The sequence below is a fragment of the Lithobates pipiens genome, unplaced genomic scaffold (assembly GCF_037356315.1).
Source record: "Lithobates pipiens isolate NorthernLeopardFrog02 unplaced genomic scaffold, aLitPip1_a1.2 Scaffold_54, whole genome shotgun sequence".
NCBI classification, from domain to species: Eukaryota; Metazoa; Chordata; class Amphibia; order Anura; family Ranidae; genus Lithobates; species Lithobates pipiens.
In genome coordinates, this window is record NW_027507876.1 from 3,131,405 (window position 1) to 3,156,765 (window position 25,361).

The 25,361-nt window shown below is 43.2% G+C and overlaps 1 protein-coding gene across 6 annotated transcripts in view; it reads left to right on the top strand.

Moving 5' to 3' along the window:
• The window catches only part of CADM3 (cell adhesion molecule 3), a 613,828-nt gene that overhangs the window by 493,717 nt on the left and 94,750 nt on the right, over positions 1 to 25,361 (top strand). For all 6 annotated transcript variants that reach the window (XM_077467383.1, XM_077467378.1, XM_077467381.1 and 3 more), the window contains 2 exons: positions 7,994 to 8,084; positions 18,924 to 19,096. In XM_077467383.1, coding sequence (XP_077323509.1) covers positions 7,994 to 8,084; positions 18,924 to 19,096 — 264 coding nt within the window. The remainder of the gene's footprint in view (positions 1 to 7,993; positions 8,085 to 18,923; positions 19,097 to 25,361) is intronic.

Sequence of the window (25,361 nt, forward strand, 5' to 3'; positions counted from 1 at the left end):
ATGTCTTAGCATAGCCCAGTCAAAGTCCAGATCTTATTCCAATTGAGAATCTGTGGAAAGACTTAAAAATTGCTGTTCACATACACTCTCCATCCAATCTGACAGAGCTTGAGCTATTTTGCAAAGAAAAATTGCCAAAAATATCACTCTCTAGAAGTGCAAAGCTGGTAGAGACATCCCCAAAAAGACTTGCAGCTATAATTGCAGCGAAAGGTGGTTCTACAAAGTATTGACTCAGGGGGGCGCCATACAAATGCACCCCACACTTTTCACATATTTGTAAAAAAAAATTTAAACCCGTTTATCATTTTCCTTCCACTTCACAATTAGGTGCCACTTTGTGTTGGTCTATCACATAAAATCCCAATAAAATACATTTATGTTTTTGGTTGTAATATGACAAAATGGTAAATGTCAAGGGGTATGAATACCTTTCTTTCTTTCTTTCTTTCTTTCTCCCTTCCTTTCTCCCTTCCTTTCTCCTTTCCTTTCTTTCTTCCTTTCTCTTTTGCTTTCTTTCCATTCTCCCTTCCCTTTCCTTCCTTTCTTCCCCCTTCATCTCTATTTCTTTCTCTCTCCCTCCCTCCATCCCTCTTTCTCTTTTTCTTTCTTCATTCCCATCCTTCCTCCATCTTTCTCTCTCCCTCTTTCTCTTTATTCTTTCCCTATATATTACCACATAAAACAGGAAGTCACTCGGGGACTTTAAATGAGATGAATGCGGTTAGCCAACAATTGAATCAATGCAGTCTCAAAATGTATTAAAATTGTCATGCAAACATAAACCACATGAATCATAGCCAAGCCACTGAAATGATACATACTGTAAAAAATGTTATTACACATGGTATAAAATGTAAATTGAAAAGTACACAGGCATAAAAAGTATACAAATGCTTTTCACAAGACCATGCTCGCTTCATCAGGGATAGATGTGTGTGTAGTACATGTGTAGGGGGTATAATGAACCAAATTTGTATCAACACAGAGATGGTATTGTGACAATTAGTCAAGAGGGCCCAAAACGCATGGTCCTATACTCGCCAAAGGCTGGATCAGACTACCAATTGCTTGATACCCAGAGGCAGCAATAATGAGCACCCGGCTCGGGAGCTGAGGAGGCAGAGGAGAAACCAACCCAACAGAGCACAAATGGGGGGCAGACATGGTCGGGATGGCAGTGTGTCACCAAAGATCTCCCAATATCCATTAATAATGTCAACTGAAACATAAATGCATAAGTATCAATAGATGCTGTCATAACAGCATAGAAAGTATTATATGATATAAGTATGTATATGCAGGAACCAATCTGGGTCAAAAATGGTTAGAAACAGGAAATAGGAAGTGTGAAACAGATCACAGCCATGACTAGCCCTCAGTTTATATCCCCAGAGGGTCCAGTGTGCTCCACCTCCAACACCATGTGTGCATGACAGGGCACGCAAACGTGCATGACGCTTGCCGCCAAATGGGGGTGTGTCTGCACAGATGCCCCCAAGTCACACATTCCAGGCAATAGTGAGCTTACACCACAACCTCGAACGTCGCACGGTAGGAGTGATTACATGGCGCCAATGTGTAGGTGGCCCCACCCGGCCAGACAGGGTAGGGGGGGACAGCAGGAGGTATGAAAACCTCCCTTGTATACATTGCAGCTCCCGAGCTGGACAATATCCAACACCACCAACAGGGAATAGAACCAACAAGCTAGATCAGCCCATGGGAGATGTGGTACCCAAGTGTTGGACGAAATGGCTATGGAATAGAATGATTGTATGTTATGAATAATTGGCTAATGGTGGCAGTGCACCAGGATTGGGCTAAATGGGTGTCTTCCAGCCGGGTTCAATAGGCAAAAAGGAAAAGGTCTGGTGTCACCCGCAAACCACCTCCATCCTGATAATGGAGGTGGTTGACTATATATTACCACATTCTCCATTATGTAAGGCAGTGGTCATCAACCCTGTCCTCGGGGCCCACTAACAGGCCAGGTTTGCAAGATAACTAAAATACATCACAGGTGATATAATTTGCTGCTCAGTGATTGCAGTATTCTAGTCTGCATCTCCCCAAGGTAATACATAAAACCTGGCCTGTTAGTGGGCCCTGAGGACAGGGTTGATGACCACTGATGTAAGGCATCTCAGACTCTATTTATTCACACACTTTAAAGCCACGCCCAATATTTAGCACAACTGAAACCACACCCACTTTGCGGGCCACATTTTCCTTACCATCTTGACCAGGAATATGCAATTAGCGGACCTCGAGCTGCAGAACTACAAATCTCATGAGGCATAGCAAGACTCTGACAGCCACAAGCATGACACCCAGAGGCAAAGGCATGATGGGACTTGTAAGTTTGCAACAGCTGGAGGTCTGCTAATTGCATGTCCCTGATTTAGACCATGCCTACAAATGAATGACCCACCCCTAATTAAAATAATACTCCACTTACATCAGAAAAAGTGTCCCTAATGTTTTGAGAATGTTGGGAACTACGCAACATAGATAGGCCACCTTCCTTCTCCCAGCCTGTGATTAGACAGTGAAGGAGTAACAAACAGATGTCACTCAGCTCTCTCTCAGTTTGTTGTTTGACATCACATTTGAATGCAGGACTTTTTTAAATGCTACTGTACAGGGGATGAATGAAGAAATGGCTGCATACCACGACTGCTCCCAAATCCCTTTATTGGAATTCCCAACGTGACACACACAGGACACTGACCGGCTGCAAGTGGTACCTATTATCCATACTGTACAGGGCATAACAATAGGCTGCAATCAAGTCAAGTTCAAGTATTTACAATAGTTGCATTTAAAATATTTTTAATTAATGCATATCTCCCCGGAGGTATGTAAAAAGGGCGGCTAATAACCACCCACATATGTGCCCACTTGGTTTACTGACTTTGTAGGTGGCATTAATGAAATAGTCCAGGATCCAAAATGGCTGCCTGGCTATAGTTACACATTAAGAGGGCATTTTACAATACTGCCTCTACCGAATAACTGCTAGCTTCTTTCCCAGCATTAGCTCATCTTTCTGACCAGACGCAGCTCTCTGTTTGGGAAATGAGCCAGCCTGCCAGGGTTCTGTTCTCCTGAAAGATGTTTGATAAGCGATTCAATTTCCCCTGGAGTTAACAGCCATGTCCAAGTGACTGATAGTCAGCAGGCACAAGCAGCTTGCTAGATCCTACTCAATTTATATTGACCCGGGTGGCTGAGAGGCATCTTTATTATACAGAAAGCCATGATTTTCCTACTTTCCAACACCCAGTGGGAGCTGAGAGTGTGCCAGCCCTTTCTCTGATGGGGTTAATTGTAATTAAGTATAAGGCAGCCTCTGGCCTTATGGCTCCAAGGCTATCTTTGCACAAAAGGTAATGGTATGCTTTGCCAAGAAGTAAAAGTAGAAGGGATTACCTTTATATGTTAGACTTCTTGCCTTACTAAGGGCATGGTAACTGTGCTCCCTCCCCATGGCAAGGAGGGCTTAATCAATCAATCCTGCAATCAGCTAAACATGCCAATCCAGAGAAAACAGTCACAATTCACTTTAATTTATTGCAAGATTAACTATAATTGGTTGCTATACGTACTGCATTTTGCACTTTATCATTGTAGTGCTAATAAATAAGCACAATGGTGTCACATGGGAGATTCCAATGTTTCGGATCCCTTCAGTAACTTTACAAGGCTGTATAATTGAGCCAAATGAGATTATCGGTACAGGCCAAAGTTTTCCTGCTGCCCGTGGTCAGTCATGTAAGGTCGGTTTGCAGCTCCAGTAGTGTTTGTGTAGATTTATAAAGCTCCAGTTGTTCTCATATACGGTTCATTCGACACATGTGAGGAGTATTGTGCTTTGGGCTGTTTGTAGGCTTGGTAGGGGGAAGGTGTTGTAGCACTTCTATTTTTTCCTTCTCATGAATGAATGCACATGTGAATTTACTCAGTACGAATTTCAGCTTAAACCGTAAAGCCGCAACACTCTGTAATCCTGTTTGCAAAATGCTATAGGCTTCCTTCATCCCACTGAGTATAAACAATCCCCATCTCTAGACTGCAACGCTCCTCTAGGGTTCCCACACAATGCAGACAACTGAGGTCACATCAACTGTCCGCCTGACCTAAGGGTCTCTGTAAGACAGTTGACGTTGGCAGCTTCTGTTCATTTATAAAGGTTTATACTGTTCTAAGCGTCGATAGCTGTGCCTCTCCTATCTAAACTGTAGTAGACTTACATTTAATAAGTAAATAAATCAAACAAAGTAATGTAGTGATTTCAAGGGCAGAACTGCGCTAGGTGCCTATGGCAACCAATCAAATTGTCCCTTATGTTAGACAAAAAGAGAACATTTATCTCTATGGGCAACACATAAAGTGTTTAAAGGAAAAGTATGGCTAAAGCTCTTTGGCTATACTTCTGAGGATCAAAGGAGTACACCAAGGTATGCACTCCTGGGGCTCAGATTAAGCTGACAGTGCTAAAGTCTGCTATCGGATGACGTCATAGAGCCAGTCAATAATATTGGGATCCTCCCAGATGCCTGACCAGCTGTTGGCTCAGCCTCTTAGCACACTGCTGAGAGCCTGAGCCAACCATTCCTGCCCCCTCTACAGCTCTGCACTCCAGTGAGCTTTGGAGGGGCAGAGCACAGAGAGGTGACTGACAGTCACTGCTTTCTGCTCAGAGTGAACCGAGAATTGAGCAATCAGCAGCCTTTGATCACTCACTTCTCAGTGTAGAGCTGGCGGGGGCAGCATCGGATCAATGCTGAAGCCATCTAGGTGAGTACATATGTTTATTATTTTGGTTTCTAACACTTCTCTTTTAAGTGGCCTACATGCATAAAGACCAGTGTTTCATGCCATATACCAGAAATGGAGCCCCATTTTGCATCCACAGGACCACCGACTTGTTCCCCAACTCTTGTTAAATAATAATCAATAGTATTTTTGCCTCCTCACTGCCTGTTTTAATCCCATGATGGCTGCACTAGTGCAGCGCAACCTTGTGCATAGCATGCGGTTGTGGGGTGCTTACAGAGTGGCCCCATTCACTTCAATGTGTCACGTTCAGTGGGTACTACACCTGACAAAATCAACAGGGGGTAAAATTGCGGCCGGAAAGCAAAACATCTTGGCCGAGGTATGTGTACACCCCCAGCCGATGCCTCTGCAGCTAAAGAGGGTAGCATGTCTCGACTGTGTTTTTTTTTCTGCCCCCAACTTCAGGTGAGAATGAGCCCTTAGGGTTAACAAACACTTAAACTCAGGAATAATATTTGATGGCTACAAATTCAATGATGGTACAGTAATACACCAGATAAATCCAAAGCAAAGATGAGCAGACACCGCTCTAGGTAGGTCTACCACACTCCAGTCCCTCTTCCTCATGAACAGGTGCTTGTCAGGTTCGAAGCTGTGAAATGTAGACAAGATGAAGTAGATGACCACTCACTATATAGTGGGAAATTCTGTAGCTTTATTGAAGAAAATCCAAATATAAAACATCACAGCCTCAGAGACAGGAACAGTGTTGACGCGTTTCATGCTAATAGGCACTTAGTCAACAAGCTCTTGTGAGAATGAAACATGTCAATGCAGCTCCTGCCTCTGAAGCTGTGAGGCTTTTATTTATGGATTTGTATTAAAAAAGATTGGATTTCCCACTATATAGTGTGTGGTCATCTACCTAATTTCACGGCTTCTGACCTGACAATCACCTATTCATGGGGAAGAGGGCCTGGAGTGTGGTCTACCTTGATTGTCTACAGGGGTACACCAACCAAGGCTGTATAGAGAGAATTTTTTGCATCCTGCAACTCCTCCAACAGCAACTTCTTGCTATTGGAGGAGTTGCAGGAAGGAAGGTAGTCACTTGACTTGGTAGTCCAAGGAAGGTAGTCACTTGACTTCACTTGAATTTTACTTGCCTTTTTACAGGCTCTTTGAACCCTATTGTACACTAAATACCCTGTGGCTTCTTGTGCACCAGAACCATAACACCCTCGTATTCTTTTCCTTACTTCTTCCTCTTTAATGTATGCTCTGGAGCTGTGCCACCTCTTCATTCATCTCCCCGGAGCCTCTCGCTTCCGGGCTCCCGCACACGATAAAATCAGCCTTATTTGGCGGTGAGTCTTCTGTGTGTTATCCCAAGCCACTGTGTCATTATTAGATTTATGTATTTGTTCCAAAGTGTTAAGGATCTGCTACGTTATCCGCAGCTCCTCTCTCTGTGCTTCATAAAGCATTGGCACTTAGCAGAGGAATAGACTGAGGTGTGATCTAAACATTGAATGGATTTAGGAGAAACTTTATTGCTAGGCTGCTATGCAGCAAAATGAGTCAGACAGCAGGCTTGCCAATAAAGGGAAAATATGCCCCAAATTACGCCCAAATGCAATTTATTTTCAACATCCGGCCCGAGCAGGAAAAATCATTTATCCTCATTTTCATAGTTGTTAATATAATGTAAAACAAAACAACAAGGAAAGCGAGAGGACAGCGCCCCCCAGTGAGAAGATTATAATGAAAAACCGTCTAATAACTTCTTGTCATTCCAAGCAGTAATGGTTGACTAAATCATTTGAAATGGGGGGTGTACCGGGGTCTTGCATAGCCATACAAAGCATAAAAATTGTTTAAGAAATCTAAAGATCTCTGAAATTGCTAATTCATGAATAAATATGTATAGGTTTTGTTTTAAAGATCTGAAAATGTTTTGCATTTTTGAAATTATTATTAAAACTATTACTTGTAAAGACAGGCATACAAAATGTTTCTTTAAACATGTTCAAGATTTATTGTAGAAGAATTTGCGGTGAAACAACTAGAGGACATTATGACTACTGTATAACATAAAGTATATACAGGCGCTTTTTAATTTCCTTTTAATTTTTCAGATTATTGTGGGTATGCATGATATCTCAATAAGCCCTTCCCAGCTCATTGTCTTGTTGAGTTGAAGATTTTACATGAAAGGGAATGTGTCAGGATGTCTGTTATCTGCCCCAGAAGAAGCTTCCATTCAGAAGTGTGACAGCTTCTAAGACTAGGTTAAGAGGTGGCAAAAAAAAAAAAAGTGGTTGATACACGTTTTTAGGGCCACCTACCTACAAATTAAAATTATGATGGACATCCAGATCCCTTCTCATTACCATGGTTGGGATGCTTCGTTTCTGGGTGTTGCAAATTTAACTTGGCAATCACATTTTTCTGGTGACACTGCTTGGAAAATGGAACCGTGCCACAACTTCATGATTTGGCACACGGTTGTGGTATGGTATTTCACTGTAAAATCTCTCTTGGGATTGAAAAAAAAAAGACGTTCAGAAAGTGGCAGTATTGCCTCCTGAAAACTTGCAAAATGCCACCCATAAGCCTTAGGCCGCGTACACACGGGGGACTGTATGGCCTACTTAGTCCGTCTAAACACATTTCAGCGGACAGTCCGCTCGTGTGTGGGCTTCAGCGTGCAGTCTGGCGTACTAAGTATTTCGGATTTTTCGAAATTCTGTCCGTCATACTTTGGTTTCAGCGGACAATCCGCTCGTGAGTAGGCTAGTTCGACGGACTAAGAATGGCACATGCTCAGAAAGGATTTACACGGCGGAAAGGTGCATTGCTGTGTATTGGACTTCCTATTTCTAGTCCCGTCGTACGTGCTGTACACGTCATCGCGCAAACTTTTGACGGACTGTTTGTGTATCCGTGTGTGGTCAAGTCCGTTCATTCGAAAGTATGACGGACTGTCCGTCGGATTGTATGACGGACTAAGTAGGCCATACAGTCCGCCCGTGTGTACGCGGCCTTATAGTTAGCATTGACCAGCATTGCATGAGGGCTTCAACTTCCATTTAAAGCAAACCTGGTATTGGTACAATAATGAAATTGATTGCTCTTGTGTGCTGTATTTAATAAATGTATTCCATTTTTGCACTAATTAATAAAAACTCTCTTTTTTTGTTTTCAGACCAACCGATGGCAAAGATTGAGCCCCGGCCCAATATGCCAAGAGAGGGGGAGAAGCTGATGCTGCAGTGTGATGCCTTCGGAAACCCTTCGTGAGTATAGACCAAATAACAAGGCCTAGCAGATGGAACAGGAGTAGTAGAACTGAAGTATGAGATGGAGTAAAGGAAAACTAGCTCAGTTGACAGTAACCAATAGGAGGACCTATCATTGTGTGGCAGATATCATAAAAAATTGCAACATATGGTTGTAAAGGGTAGATACTGAGATACTGGGGGGGGGGGGGGGGGGGGTAAGGGAGTTCAATAAAGCTGTTGCACCACTTTATTGGCATTAATCCATCTTGTGAATGTACAACCCCCAAATCCAGAAAAGTTACAACAATAGAATACCTTTGGACTTGGGATTTTTTAAGGCAATAAACAATGAAAAAGGAATTATATAAAAAATACTTTAGATCTTGATAAAAGAGAGGGGATGACAGTTATTTATAAATTGTATTTTCAAGCCACAGGGAAGAGCAGCAGGAGGGGAGGGACGGGGAGGAGATCACTCTCACAAACACACACACTGTGGAACTGATACGGGGGGGGGGGACTCGCAGCAGAAAGCGGGATGATGGAGGCACGTAAACTGACCACGGTATCATGGATCAGCAGCCATGATTACCGTGGTCAGCACACACAGGGGGACACAGGAACAGACAGGATCAACCAGGTATTTTTACATTATACAATGAGACAAATTACACAGCACAAGCACTGTGCTGTTTAACATGCTTTAAAGGAACAGGATATATTTTTTAGGCTTACAAACGCTTTAAAGTGATTGTAACGTCTTGTTTTTTTTTCTCTATAGAAATAACAAACAGGTTATACTTACTTGTTGCAGTGGATTTGCACAGAACAGCCCAGATACTCCTCTTCTTGGGTCACTCTTTAGCTCTCCTGGCCCCTCTCTTCTGCCGAGTGCTGCTTGCTGTGGGGGCACCCAAGCCGAGCTGCAGCTCCATGTGTCCCTTTAGACACAGAGCTGGGGTTCGGCCCCGCCCCCTCTCTCTCCTGATTGGCTAACCGACTTTGATTGACAGCAGAGGAAGCCAATGGCACCACAGCTGTGTCTCAGCCAATCAGGAGGGAGAGTCCCAGATGGCTGAGACACTTGCGGACATCGCTGGACAGAGATGGGGCTCAGGTGAGTATTAGGGGGTCGAGGGAGGCTGCTTCACATAACATGCTTTAGGATAAAAAAAACCTTCTGACTTTACAACCCCTTTAATTTGTAACCTTTAAAAGTAAATGCCTTTCCGAACAGACCTCACGTGATTACTGCCCCCATCCTTATTAGCCAGAAAATACTCTTTTCTCCTCTTTGATTTAGTTCTTACTATTTTACTGGGGAACTCGTTCTCCTGCACATCATTGAAAAGCTCTTGCAGCCGCCTCCCCCTGCCCTAATGGTGGCTGTGGCCACGTCTTATTTGGACAACAGCTTTCCCCTTTATTACCATTTAGATTTTCTCTGCTTATCTCTCAGATTCCATGTTCAGTATGCCTTTTTACAGTAAAGTGTTACTAGTCGCACATCTTCACATCTCTCTGTCTCACCTCTCCCACAATGCACCTCCCCAACCTTCTTCATTCACATCTTCTCCACACCTCCCACACTTTGTGTCATTATATAAGAGTGGCAAACAAAGCCTCTCCGAGCTACTGCTTATAATGGAAATGTCAGGCATGCATAAACAATATCTGAAGCACAAGTCACAATATCACTATTCCAGCTAAGGTCTGTGTGAGCTCTGCTTATCAAATAAATTACCTACTTTACATATATTGATTAGTGGGTTGCATACTGTTACATGCTGTTAAAGGGCCAGTCCACTCAAAGCTGATATTCTGGCTATATGTAGACGATGATAGGCTGTGCCATCAACTGACTTCATATTTAAAATAGCTGATGGTCTACAACAGAGGTCTCCAAACTTTTTCAATAAAGGCTTTAGGGTGGCCGGTCTATGGTCAGTGGGAGTAAAAAATGTCCCGGCATCAGTGGGAGTAAACACTGCTCCATCATTGGTTTTAACAGGGGGAATAGTGCCCTATGGTTGGTATCAATGGGAGGAATTGTGCCCCACCAACGAAGGCAGTGGGAGGAATAGTGCTCCATTAATGGTGTCAGTGGGAGAAATGATGCCTCATATCAGATAGAGGCAAGCAAAGGGCCACAGTTTGGAGACCACTGGTCTACAAGATTAACACGCCCACACTTAAAAGACCCACCACTGCGCCAGGAAAAATAAAGAAGTGAAAAAGGCTGCCACTTAAAATAAAACAGATATAAACCGTATTTACCCTATACCTTGAAGTAAATAGTGGCGCTAATAACTAAATAATCAACAATAAACACCAAGTGACAAGTTTTATGCCTTGTACACACGGTCGGACATTCCGACAACAAAATCCATTGGATCCGATCGCTCGGGCTAGTAACCAATAGCTTTGGTCTCGTAATTTAATCTGAGCATGCGTGGCACTTTTTCCGATCGTTTGTAGAGAATCACGACGGACAAAGTCTGATCGGATTTTGTTGTCGGAAAATTTTAGATCCTGTTCTCAAACTTTTTCCACCGGATTTCCGACGGAAAAAGTCAGATAGAGCCCACACATGATCGGATTTTCCGTCAACATAATCCAATCGGACCTTTTCCGTCTGAAAATCCAACCGTGTGTACAGGGCATGTGTTTAAACAGTCCATATATAGGCCATAATGGCTCAAAAAAAAAAGTTAACGTAAATAGTAATTGTGGTCCTCCAAATCTTCCAGCACACCACGTGCATTTAGTGATTCCACTCCACTTACCAGATAAAGATGCCTTGCACTCTCATGCTTGGCAAACAAACGTCAACCCACATAGGGTAAAATCATCCAACAATATTCAGGGTGTCATGTCCTCTTGTGCCGTATCTGTTAACTGACCTTAAGGGTCCACAGGAAATAATATCTATTCTACTCGGAATTCATATATAGCATGGTCTCCAGTAGTGACATCCAAATAGAGTTCTCTGCCCTCCAGTATGGTACAATCCAAATGTACATGCTAACAAAGAGAGTGGGGACTTCCTGTGCTTACCATAGCAGGTAGAGAACTGTCCAGAATCCTTTACAGGTGTAACTAGCTAACTTACTATTCAGCCCACGGGTGTTTCGCCAAGGCTGAAACCATTGTAAATGTCTTGTTACAATGATAGCATTGAACAATATAGGTATGCAATTTATTGAAAAAGCTATTGATAGCTTCTCAGAATAGGTTTTGAAATGAATTGCTACCATTTTAGCAGAGCCTACCAAATATTGAAGGCAATGTTCATTTTAGTGGGATAAACAGTATGGAACTCCATGCACCCATTTGGTTGTAAGCAGGGGTGAGCAATTAATTTTCCCAAAGGGCCACATGAAAAACTAATACTATTGTGGAAAGCTGAGCTTAAAGTAGCATTCTAGCTAGCTAACTCTAAAACTACTCCCCCCGCCCCCCAATTCCAAATCTAAAGCCATTCTAACTAACCCTCTAGAAGAGATTGTTATATTTACTATTCTGAAGTCACTCCGGTCCGGTCTCCAGTGGCGGCTTCTGTGTAGAGAAAGAAAGCTAACAATGGCTGGAAAATGACTAGTAGATGACGTCACCCATAGATTTAGTATGGGGCATCTGTTGTTGGCTGCCTCTGCTCTATACAGAAGCCATTGCTGACAGCTCTGCCTGGGGACTGGACCGGAGTGGCCTCAGAATAAGTAAATATATAGACCTCTTCCTTTTATAGTGGGGGTGGGAGTAGGTTAAGAGTTAGTTAAGTTATGACTGAAATTCAACTTTAATTCTGCCCATAATTAAATGTTTATAGACCTGGGAAGATCCGTTCATAGTAGCAACGTAGCAATATGCTTGTAGCAATGAAGCGCTACGCACCACAAATCGCCTGTTGAGTTCAATGGACTACTCAATTACTGTGTGCCGATAGTGCCACGTTGTAGGGTTAAATCAGGCAAAAAGGAGGTGAGATAATACCTTTTGAAAAGCACTGTGCATGGAAAGAGAGAGCCTGAGATCGATTCCATGGGGATTTCTGCAGCTTATGACCTGTAGTTAAGAACAGGTGCTTGACTCCTAGGGTTTGTAGTATGCTGGTGCTAACACAGGAAGAACCTGGCTTGGTTGCAGAGGGGCAGGAGGGCATCAAGGCGTCTCCTAGGGAATGGTCTCCCACCAGAACAGAACTTCCCTGCTGTAACGATAAGCTCCTCAGGCTCTAGCCTTCCAGTTCTTGCAGCTCTCTGCACAGACACAGCTGAGAGGTTCTGAGAGGCATGCTGAAAGTGGAAGCATGGAGGACAGGATAGGGACTGGATGTGGCCCTGGGGCCACAATTTGCCAATGTTTGGTCTTAAGGGTTTAGAGGGACAAATGTGTAGGATGTCATCTTCTGAGCTCTATGTGTTCGAGCCCTAAGAACAAAATGTTTAACTTTTGTACGCTTAAAGAAGAACACCAGGCAACAATTTTATTTTCCCATGCAGTGGAGCTGTGCCCGCACTGCGTAGGTTAATTGTCCATTTTTTGTCTAGGGGTTTGCAGAGCAGAGATATACTTACCTAATCCGCTGATCCTCCAAGCCCAAACCGGCCTCTGCTGCTCCTGCCCCCCCCTCACATTAGCAGTCTTGTGAATGAACTGTTCCTGACGTCATCACGTCCATAGACCGGCTCTGGATGTGAGGACGGCAGGAACAGTCTACCACTGGATGTGAGGGAGAGCAGTTTTCCAGAGTATAAAAGGATTGGGTTAGTATAGCTTTTCCTTGCACCCCTGGACATAACGAGCAGTTAACCCATGCAGTGTAGGCACAGCCCCATTACATGGGAAAATAAAAATGTTCCTCAGAATTTCTCTTTAACCACTTTCTGCCAATCGACATACCGGTATGTCACTTTACTTCAAGTGATTGTACTGGGATGATGTCTGCAGCTGCAAGCCGGCAGTTGGCACGCTTGTAAGAGCAATCTGATTGGCTAACTAGCCACTTGATTTCTGTTACAAGCAGCAGGAAGGGACATCTCCCCCTGCCGCCTTCCATGGCTCGCTTGGCTCTCCCGTCACATCGGAAGACTCGAGCAACCAGCCAGCATGTGTGCCTGACTCCTGAACAAAATACTTTGATCAGGTCTCCCTATTAGTAACCCGGAAGCGATGAACTGACATCACCTCTGGCTTAGCTGGATGCCATTGGCGCCATTTAAAAAAAAAAAAAAAAACTATCAAAAATGTCAATCTTGGTGAACGCTTTTAAAGGCAGTGGAGAGATTTAGGGTATTTTTGACCACAGATCCCTCCATAAAGAGTACCTGTCATGTTTACATTCCTTGTGACAGAAAAAAGTGATTAAAAAAAACAATTAAAGCAACAGTTAAAAAAATAAAAAATATTAATTAATAATAATAAAAAAAAAAGTGTCCCTGTCCCCCCCCCCCCCTCGTGCTTGTGCGCAAAATTGAGCGCAGGCGTAAGTCCCGCATGCATGCAAACAGTGATCTTCCCACATATGTAAGGTATAACCACGAATGTCAGATCATGGGCAGTCACTCTAGCACCAGGCCTCCACTGTAAATTTAAAGTGGTAACCTGAAAAGGCTTTTAAAGCAAATAGTGGATAGTAAAATATACATTGTTGCCATCGCATAGGTGTGCACAATTGTGTGGTATCTATTTACTCGGGGCAACATCATCTTTTAAATTTTACAAAAAAAATTTGATTATTTACTGTTGTTTTTTTTGTTGCATTAAAATTATAAAAAACGTGTATTTTTTCCAAAAATTGCATTTTTAAAACTGCTGCAGAAAACTGTATGATATAAAAAATTACAAACCCTACCAATTTATTCTCTGGGGCCTCTTTTGATCGGTACTCACCTCTCCGCCGGCTTCAGAGAGTTCTGTCGGAGTTCTGGTGACTTCACGGACACCGACGTCACTGGACTCCTCCCCCTTCCCCAAGTGCCTCCGTCTGCTAACGAAGGGAAGGGGGGAGGAGTCCGATGACGTCAAAGTTCTGATTGAATGTAACGCGTACGGGGGAGGAGCTACGCATGACGTCACCCGCTGCTGCCCTACAGAACTAACACGATTGTCGGCTTTACATGCTGTGCTTTTATCATTTTTATGTGAGTAGTTTGTGTTTGAACACAAACATTAAATCTTCTACTTAAGCGGTGAGCACTTAGATCTTTTCTTTCTACCCATGACCTGGCGTCCTTGCTGAGATCTAAGGAGACGTGAGAGAAGTTTATGGTCCGTGTTAACCCTTTTGATACCCACTTGCATGACCACCTGTTTGCACAGGGTTCCATGCCATAAGGTGAGAGTGATTAGTTAGACCGGAGGTGGAGGGATTGTCACGCTACTGTGGACACAAACAATTACTCACATCAGTGCTACAGTTTGAATTTAAAACATATTTGTGTGAACTGTGAAGTTAAGTCATGGATTGTGGAAACTAACTAGTGTCGGGAGATTGTATATAGTGTATACCACATTTACCACTGACTAATGCAGAGCTGCAATGCAAGGAGATCCGCTAAAAGTAGTTGGATCTGTATGTGCATTATAATTAATCAAAATTAGTTGATTAATCGATTAAAAAAAAAAACGATTAATCGAACACAAAAATTTTAATCAGTAATAGCCCTACAAAAAATACAAATTGTTACATGTAAACAAAAAGTGCCAGAAATGGCCTGGAGCTAATGTAGTTAAGACCTATCCAAGTCAACCCAAGCAACACCTCAGATTTTTCTATCTTTCTTTTTGGCAAAACTACCCCAATTTTTTTTTTAAACCAATTCCTTTTAATGATAGAAAATGTGATCCCTAAAGAGATATGTGTAAGGACTATGGTGTGCCCTCTAAACATCAACACTTTAGTTGAAAATAGCAAGTGTTGGTTCAATCACATGAACATGTAGGCTTAGCAACAAGCAATTGAAACGTTCCAGTAACCCTGCTCCGTCATATTTTACGGTCTCGTCGCTGACCTCTGCTAGAACTTTCCTCTCTTGTTTCATGTTGTACTGTAGATGGAGATTAGAGGATGCCGCTGGTGTCAACTTTGTTGTGAAAACCGCTGCTGGATTTCATTAGGATTAAGAGGTGGATGGAAACATATGTAGTACTAAAATACTTTTATTGAACTAAATAAAACTGCAAGCACATTTCTGGAGAAGAATCTTATCAGGGCCCTTGATTGAATATATCTTGTACACAGAGTAGCGGCGTCATATTTATGACGAGGTAGAAAATGACAGCTTATTAAAATCACATTTTAATTATTACTGTCAAATTACTAATTACAACCTTAGGTTTCTACTCATAGATATCAAAGGACCATCAAATGAACAGGCACCACCCAAACTCTAAAATAGTTTTCTTGTGAAAATATCTTTACATAAATCCGAACGCTCACTTGACTCTAGTGTTCTTGTTTATGGCTCTGGAAGAGGGAAGGGGGCTGGCTTACTTAGTTTAGAAAAGAAGGTCTAACTGTGCTTGATTAAATTAGCCCAGCTGCAGGTATGGATCCTTCCTTTATCTCTCTCAATGTACCCCGTGGTTGAAGAGGCTCACCTCCCCAACTCCAGAGTTTGATTAAAATCAAGGCAGGATCCATACCTGTTACTTGACTCATTTAATCAATTATATTGAGACCTTCATTATTGTTTTTTTATCTTGTGAGTGCATTTTGCATACTGGGATTATTATAGGATTGGTGGAAGAAGCACTCTTCAACATGAGTGGATTGTGATTAATATCATTGCAACACCATTTGGAGATTATACACTTATTGTATATAAGAGGACACTTTGTTGCTTTGTTCACGATGGTAGGATAATGACGGACGGCACCTAATTATTGTAGATTTGATGTAATTGTTTATAGTTTTGTTCTTTAATTAATTTATTATTTCTTTGTACATGATATGAAATGCTAAGGGATTTTTATTATTTATAATTGCACATTATTTATGGTTTAGGGTGGTATTTAATTTTTAGATATATATATTGTGGCAGCAACTTTAATTTATTTTATTTATAATGGCTCCAAAGCCAAATTCTGTTTTTTAAACAATAGTAAATGAAATTATCTTACTTGACCATCAGTTCTTAACTTACACAGACCATAGATGATGGACTTGACAATTTACATACAACCAGCTTATCGTGTTTTTCGAGAACGATTAGTGCCAACTGTAGGGTTGCCACTTCATCTCTAAAACCAAACACATATTAATTACACAGGTGGCAATTAAACTTAGTGCCTTATCAGCATTAAATTAGCCACAGAACCTGTTTAATTAATAGTGTGTGTTTGGTTTTAAAGGGATGAAGTGGCAATCCTAGCCACCGGCTTTGGCCAGCAACATAGATTATTGTGTTCTTCCGGCAGGGAAAGCTACCCATGCTCCCCACTGCTGCACTGATGGAGGAATTCCCCCATCAACACTTTCTGTGTTGATGGGGAAATCAATAATTTTTTTTCCTTCCACCCATAATGGAAGGAAAGTGAGTTGCACAATCTATGGCCTGCCTCAAAGCGGAACTTTACCCATAACAACTTAACAAATAGTGTTCCTTAACAAGGAACATACATTCCACGTTAATAATCATGTTCCCAAAATGAGTGTGTTGTAAATTGCCTACAGCATTTCTTCCTGAAGGAGGCTGCCATTTTGATGAAGGCCAGAGCCCCTGAAGATCAGTAAATCTTTAGGCTGTCTGCAGGTCAGCCTCTAGTGCACATGTGTCTAATTCGTGCCTGCTAGGTCATTTTTACTGTGGCCCTCACATCTCTCCTGCCCCCATTGTCTAAGCAGTTGGCAGCAGAGAGGTGGACAGAACTTCTTCACCAGATCTTGCACTTCTCTTTGAAGCCATAGAGAGTCTTATCCCTGACCACCCAAGTAGTCAGCAACAGAGAGAGGACAGAACCCCTATAGATCCTGCGCCTCTCTGTGCAACCTCAGCATCCCCTCATCTTTGCTTCCCCTGTTGTCAGCACATCCTCTGGTCCTTCTCCTAAACCTGTGCGTTCTGTTTCCCAGCTTCATCCCCAGCTCCTTTCTAGCAACAGCACAAACTAAAGGGGGGGGATGTTGCACTGTGATGTAAGAAGGGTGGAGGACTCCTGACTTATGATGATGGTTGGGGGGCTCTTGACATCTGATATAAGGAAGAGTGGGGTGCTCTGGACTTCTGCAGATAATTATTATGAGAATAATACAATTCTATGCCAGTTGGAAAGGAGGACCGCACCATGCTGGTATCATCCACAAGAAACTTTATTATAAACTGGTCAGACAGAACACCACGACAGAACCATCTTCTGTCTGAGAAGAGAGCCGATCAAAATCTCCTGCATCCAATTTGCAATAGTGTGAACCCAGCCTAAGGGGTGAAGGGAGTTTCTGTAAAAGTCAAAGAATGGCTATGTTCATGCAGTCTCTTTCTGATCCACCCATAAGTAAACATATTGGGTAACAGAAATATATTGGCACCTTTTTTACTGGCTAGACCTACCATCTTTTAACCACCCTAATGCCGTGTACACACGACCAGACTTATTGACAGCAAAGGTCTGACGAAACAAATCCGTCTGACAATTTGATTGTGTGTGGGCTTCATCGGACCTTTGCTGTCTAAAAATCAGATGGACTTTAGATTGAGAACATGTTTCAAATTTTTCAGATGGACCCGAGTCCTGTCAAAAAATCAATTTGTCTGTATGCTAGTCCGACAGACAAAAACTGACGCTTGGGCAGCTATTGGCTACTGGCTATGAACTTCCTTATTCTAGTCCGGTCGTACGTCATCACCTTCGAATCTGTCGGACTTTGGTGTGATTGTGTGTGGCCAAGTCCGTTCATTCGGAAAGTCCATTGGAACTCCGCTGAAAAGTCCGTTGGGAAGGCCGTCGGAACTAGTCTGAGGGAAAGTCCGGTCGTGTGTACACGGCATAAGTGTTTGAAGTCTATGCAAATTCAAAAAACAAATATGAACCATTGGTTTCCTATCATATTCCTAAATGTAATTCTACTATTTGTTTTTCAAAATTCCTTGAATAAAAGTATAAAATGCCATTTGATCCTGCCAGTTTCCAGAACTTCCTGCATTACTTACAGCAGTGGCCATCGACCCTGTCCTTAGGGTCCACTAACAGGCCAGGTTTTATGTATTACCTTGGGGAGATGCAGACTAGAATACTGCAATCACTGAGCAGAAAATGATGTCACCTGTGATGTATTTCAGTTATCTTGCAAACCTGGCCTGTTAGTGGGCCCTGAGGACAGAGTTGATGACCACTGACCTACAGGCTATTTACCTGTTGAGCATTGTCACATGCTTCAGTTAGTGATATCAACAAAAGCCCAGACCATACATGACAGCTTGCCACACCTGCAGACACTTTTAGGAGATGATGGACGGGGTCTCCTGCACATCAATATGTTGTCAATCCAGCAATGTGACATGTATCGACTTAGGCAGACCATACATGGTTGAAGCCCCAGCTAGTTCAGCAGGAACCGGCCAAGATTTGAACTGTGTATGGGCAGGCTAAATGTACCGATTGATCAACTTGGGTGCAACCAGCATGTCTGGTTTTACCTGCGATTACTGCTGGCTGCTGCTGTAGCTGCTAGCAATAATCACTGTCTTCTCTCAGCAGAGGTGGCTTCCTCAAACATTCCTCAAACATTACAACTGTAAGTAATGGGAAATAAATGTACACAAAAATAAATAAATGAATACATTGCTGACAAGGTTATCTGATACTTTATGTAAGAGTTGTGATCTAACCGTTTCTTTTTAAACTCATTTTTAGACCTGAAAGATATATCTGGACACGAAAAAATGGTGATTTGCCCACAACGGCAACCTTTGACCATAATAGCCTGGTGTTCCAGAACCTCAACAAGAGTGACAGCGGCACCTACGTTTGTGAAGTCTCCAATGTAATGGGAAGGTTTATTGCTGAATACAAACTGGATGTCAACGGTAAGAAAGGCCACGTTTTAACCATTGCTTGTGGACTGGCTTTTTTTTTCTCTTTACATGAAGACTATTGTGAGACATATGCCTTGTGTCATTTCCATAATATGGGACTGCTCCTATATAGCTATTTTCAGTTCCCAGGGAAGATTCTTGCTCTGTTTCTTGTAAATTCATCTAATTAATGGAAGATTAGCTATCCTCTTCATTTTGTCTAAGAATGTCCCCTTGCTCAGAATTATTAAGGCTTGCTTGTATAAATTCCACCTTAAGTTCCCTCTGAGTTGTGGGTTCCATATTAGGGTTGCCACCTGTCCAGGATTCACCGAACAGTCCAGGTTTTGATTCATGTGTCCAGGATTCAGGCTTCCAGAAACCCAGACACATTATTCAGACTGGACTGTGGCTCCCCAACTTAGGTGTGCCTGGGCACATCCCCCATTGTGGTGCAGATTCCCCCTGCCTGGGTTGCACACACCTATGCTCCCCAACTAACCAAAACGAACAACCGTCAAGTGCATAGGCCGCCTACCTCCCTTCTCTCTTTTGCCTCTGAGCGAGTGAGTGGACTGTGGTAAGGGGTGCTCTGCAGACTCTGATGTAATCAACTTGCCATAAATTTGTGGCAGTGTTGAAATGTAAGTCTTGTTAACTTGCTGCACATTTTCACTGGCAAGTTGTAGACTTGCAGATCACTTGAAGCCCAAGTTCTAGTTGACACTTTTCCAATTTGTAGCAAATTTATGAAGCAGGTCTCTAGCAAGAGCAAAGTTGCAGTGGTGAGTCTACAGCAAGAGCTCTGCAAGTGTACAGCATGAAAATTCAGCCACAGTGACCCCTGTGGTGGGATGACTTTTGCACAACATAACTGAACCAGAACTTGCAGAATGTTTGCAAAGAAAGTTGATCTGGAGTCACGCAATGCAGACCGGGCTGTGATTGTGCAACAAACTTGTGAATCCTGGAAAGTCTAGCAACAGCTTAGTAAGTCATTTTCAAACTTGCATCACAATTGCTTGCTGTCTGGGCTCTACTGACATTACAATTGTATTTCTGTGGAACATGAATGAGCAGGAGCCAAAAATTGTCTTGAACTGGATTATTAGGGGAAATCCACAGAGATTGGGACAGGGTTTTTAGACCTGTGTGATCATTTGCTCGTCCTGTAATGTCCAGCTGGCAGGGTCTGGGGCCTCCTACAGTCTTAACCACTTCGGCCCCGGAAGGATTTACCCCCTTCCTGACCAGAGCACCTTTTGCGATTCGCCACTGCGTCGCTTTAACTGACAATTGTGCGGTCGTGCGACATTGCACCCAAACAAAATTAGTGTCCTTTTTTCCCCAAAAAATAGAACTTTCTTTTGGTGGTATTTGATCACCTCAGTTTTTATTTTTGCGCCATAAACAAAAAAAGAACAACAATTAAAAAAAAATATATATATATATTTTTTACTTTTTGCTATAATAAATATCCCCCCCAAAAATACATTTCTTTCTCAGTTTAGGCTGATATGTATTCTTGTACATATTTTTGGTAAAATAAAAAACAAAAAAAACGCAAAAAGCATATTGATTGGTTTACGCAAAAGTTATGGTGTCTACAAAATAGGGGATAGATTTTTGGCATTTTTATTATAATTTTTTTTTATTAGTAATGGCGGTGATCTGCGATTTTTATCATTCCTGCGATATTAGGGTGGACACATCAGACACTTTTGACACTATTTTGGGACCATTGTCATGAAAACAGCGATCAGTGCTATAAAAATGCACTGATTACTGTGTAAATGACACTGGCAGGGAAGGGGTTTAACACTAGGGGGCGATGGAGGGGTTACGTGTGTCCTAGGGAGTGATTCTAACTGTGGGGGAATGGGCTCACTACAACATGACAGAGATCACTGCTCCCAATGACAGGGAGCAGTAGATCTCTGTCATGTTGATAGGCAGAACAGGAAAATGCCTTGTTTATATCTCCCCATTCTGCTGCTCTGTGGCGCTGACATCGAGTCCACCGGAGGCACAGTCAGGGAATACGCAGCGGGCGTGCGCACGCCCACAGTGCCATGATTTAAAGGGTACGTACCTGTACACCCATTTGCCCAGCCTTGCCATTGTGCCAACGCACATCATCGTGTGCTGGTCGGCATGTGGTTAAACACTATACAGCTAAAAATGCCAGTTTGGATGACTTTACCAAATGACAAGTGTACATCTCTAGTGCAAAAAAAGTGTAAATACAGGCCTGCAAGTAGAAGGCCTTAAAGCGGAACTTTCACTTTTGGGTGAAGCTTTGCTTTAGAGCCTCCTCCCCCCATGCTCTACCTAATTTGGCACATCATTTTTGCGGGGTGGGGATTGGGTACCTAGTTTTGACAGGTACCTGCTCCCACGTCCACTTGGTTTGCCTAGTTTCCCTCTCCCCCTCCCTCCGTGCAGTCTTCTGGGATATGTCACAGAAGACTGCAGGACCAGTCACAAAGCACAGCTATCACAGCCGGGTGCCCACACTTTAGATGCCGGTGCTGAGAACTCGACGGTTAGTAAAAAACTAGCCTGGATGAGCACAGTGCTGGATCCATGGACAGGTAAGTGTCCTATTATTAAAAGTCAGCAGCTACAGGATTTGTAGCTGCTGACTTATAACTTTTTATTAAAGACTGGAGAACTGCTCTAATGTTACGGATTATGGAAAAAAAGATGTGCATGCACAAAAATGAATGGCTCGCCAATTAAGAAGAGGACTGGAGTGCTGCTCAGCCCAGAATAGCCTAGTGAGATAAGTACAATGGGCATCGTTAGTAGGGACAGGGGTCAATTACAAGTAGTTTTTTCCCAAGATATAGGGTTACTTTTCTATTTTTATTAATGTAGATCTGAATGTGTAAATAAAGAACGCGGCACTCCGCTGCATTTTGCCCATCTCACTGGGGCTTGGTCGCCTGGGATAGTGGGGCCTCGGGTAGGGCAAAAGACATTAGATTGAGAGTGCGGAGTTCTTTTTTTTACACTACTCTGTCACTGGTGGGTGAATGAGCTTAAAATAGGCACCCTATTTCTGAGGACCCGGGGGATCGCACCTTCCCTCTTGCTTAGAGCGGTGCTCCAAGCCTTATACTAGACCTGAACGCGGCTAGGGCTCCGAGACCTCTTTGTTATGGCAGACAAGTTTATGCCGATTCTAAAATCTATAACAACCCCCTCTAATGCTACCCTATTTGTTTAAATGGGACCTATATTTTTCGTTTAGCTGCAGTTAAATAGTCTAAAAGCATTTTTGGACTGGCTCTAGAGATCTGAAAGCTATGTTTTATAACAAGTGGCCACTTTATGTATAATAAATACTGCTGTAAAAATCTTTATTATTGATGCAACCTTCGCTTGTTTTCAAGTGCTTGGATGTCCATAATGTTCAGAGAGATAACACTTGAATACACAGAGAATGAAGGCTAATAAGGGAAAACTTCTATGGAAGCAATCTGCAATATATACAGCAACACCAGGCAATAACTTAAATTTAAAAGTATACTAAATTTACATCTGAGGGCCAGGGCGATTTACCTGAGGGTGGAGTGGGCTGACAGTGGCTGAAACCCCGAGTGGGTCCCCAAAAAGCCCTATGTCTCGGGTGGGCACTGTTCTATTATTAGCCCCGAGCACTGCCGCCCACCGCCGAGTGTGGCCGAGTGCGGCCGAGTCACATAGCAGGTCCCACCTTCTGGAGCCTGCAGTGCTTGGTCCAATGGTGGGACTGCAGCTGCCGTCGTGCCACATCGATCCCCACTCGGCACTCGGTCGGGCTGCTCTCCTCCTCTCCTCTGGCTGCCTCATGTCACCATCGCTGAGCTGAGGCTGCTGCAGGACATATGAAGTCTGTCTCCTGGTCAGTATATGTCAGTCAGGTAGGTCAGTGTGTGTCAGGAAGGTAGGTCAGTGTGTGTATGTCAGGTAGGTCAGTGTGTGTCAGGAAGGTAGGTCAGTGTGTGTATGTCAGGTAGGTCAGTGTATGTCAGATAGGTAGGTCAGTGTATGCATGTCAGGTAGGTCAGTGTATGCATGTCAGGTAGGTGAGTTTAGTGGTCAGAATTGATGGGCACTGGTAAGCCAGGCAGCAACCAGCAAGTGAGCTTACCCCATGCCACACAACCCCACCTCCCAGCCAAAAAAACCCGCGCCACTACTACTGTAAAACAGTCTAATTCAGACCAAGTAAGCACACATAGTACACTCTGTATGTCTTCCAACCATTTACCTGTATTATAGATTACATTCAAGCCAAAGTGTCAGAGTCCTTGTAAAGCCTATCCTCCCCCCATACCACCAACCCGCTGTTACTTCACCAGCAATCCCTAGCTGCTCTTTTTTTCCTTGATGGTTATGGCAAAATACCTGGTTTGCATTATAGGCAAGCAGTGCATATGCTGTGAAGCCAATCACTAGACCCGAGCAATGTCACATAATATAGGGGGTGATGTAAATGGTGGTATTTTGGTGGCAGCTGTGATGGAGGAAGGAGAAGTCTGGGGGGGGGGGGGGCAATAGGGTGAGTATAACATAGGGGCATGTTATACACAGATGGTGTCAGTTTGCCCTTAATGGGTAGGTTTGTAGAGTCTCTTTTAATACCCCTGTCATTTACAAGAAATCACAAATTGAGAACATGCAATAAATGCAGACACTGTGTGAGTTTCCAGGTTAAGATATACATATTATTTCTAACTATATGCATATAATTTTTACAAGGTAGTAAATAAGCCATGTTGCGCTAAGTGCATATAAAGTAATCCAAACTATGTAAGGCTAGGTTCACACCGGAGCGATGCGGGAACGCCGCAAATCCGCGGCGTTATCCCGCATCGCATGCCTCCCGCCGGCAGTTCACACTGCCCTATGCGGACTGCTGGGAGTGTCAGTGAAATGTTAATGACACCCCCAGATCAGTTCGCATATCGCAGTGCGATCTGCAAACTCGGACAGGAATCGGATCGCATGGTGTGAACACCCATGCGATCCGATTCTGCTGCGGACCAAAAAAAGGGTCCCGTGCGAGTTTGCGGCGGGTGCGATGCGAAATCAGCCATACTATCTGTATGGCTGAACTCCCATCGCACAGAGATCGGATGTGATTTGCACTGCAGTGCGGTGCGAATCACATCCGGTTCTCGCTGCCGCAGCGGTGTGAACCCAGCCTTAGTGACCAACAGTAGCCCTCACAACAATGTACACTTCATAACAAAAATTTAAATCAAAACGTGTAGCGCTGTCAAACCATGACCTTAATGATTAAAGTGCAAAAAAAATCTAATATAATGCAATAAAGATGAAAACGTGAAAAAAGGAAAGAAGAAAAGGTGTTAATAGGCCAATTCCACATCCATAAAGTGAACTCAAAACTTGTGCTGATCCAATGTTCAATTTGTGAAGACACCGGTGCTCCCCAAAGGATAGATAGGGTAAGCATATCTGCTTACCAGATGTTAAGACCCTCCAGGGTCTATCGGCACATTAGTGAGCTTTCACTCCTCACTATACCTTTGTATCTGGATATATATATTTATGAGCAGGAGTATTTTGTTTATTATAGGATGTACAATGATGGATTCTGATAAGTCTACGTTGTTGGGTCGTTGTATGTATGGGGCTTTGAGTGAAAGATAAGGTAAACCAAAACAAGTCACCTCGAGACCCAGTCACCCCTATAGGGATCTTAGTGATCTAACTGTGATTGGGTGGGGGAAATAATTGCCGGTGTAAATTTTCTTGTCAGATTTGGTTTACTAAGAGGCTTCGAGCCTCATGTGGCTTGAGCCCCATAGTGTCTGTAGGCTTCTATGTGCTGGTTGGTCCAGACCTTGGGTGTCCTTTTAGGGGTATTCTTCTGTATAGTTTGTAGTGGCGGGCTCCTTTGTTTTTCAAAGTTAAAACTTTACCCAGACTATAGTTGGTTTGGGTCTATTTGTCTAAATTAGACTTCTGTGTCAGTCTGACTGGGCTGTGAAATGTTCAGCCTGACCACAGGGGGGCACTGCCTCTGGTGGCAGGCGTGGAACTATGGTCTAGTCAGGCATTTAGGTTACTCTCTTTCGGAGCCAGGTCAGTTGGAGTGGCCCTCCCGCTGTGCCCTCTGGGAGAGGGTTTTTAAGAGACGGATGTCACGTGGTTTGGGGTTCCGCTCCAGTATGAAGTGTTGAGTGCTTGGTCCTGGTCCTCCTGACCAGCCCCCAGGAACGCTATGGCCTGGGGTGTGGATCCACCCGACTTTAATGTCTTG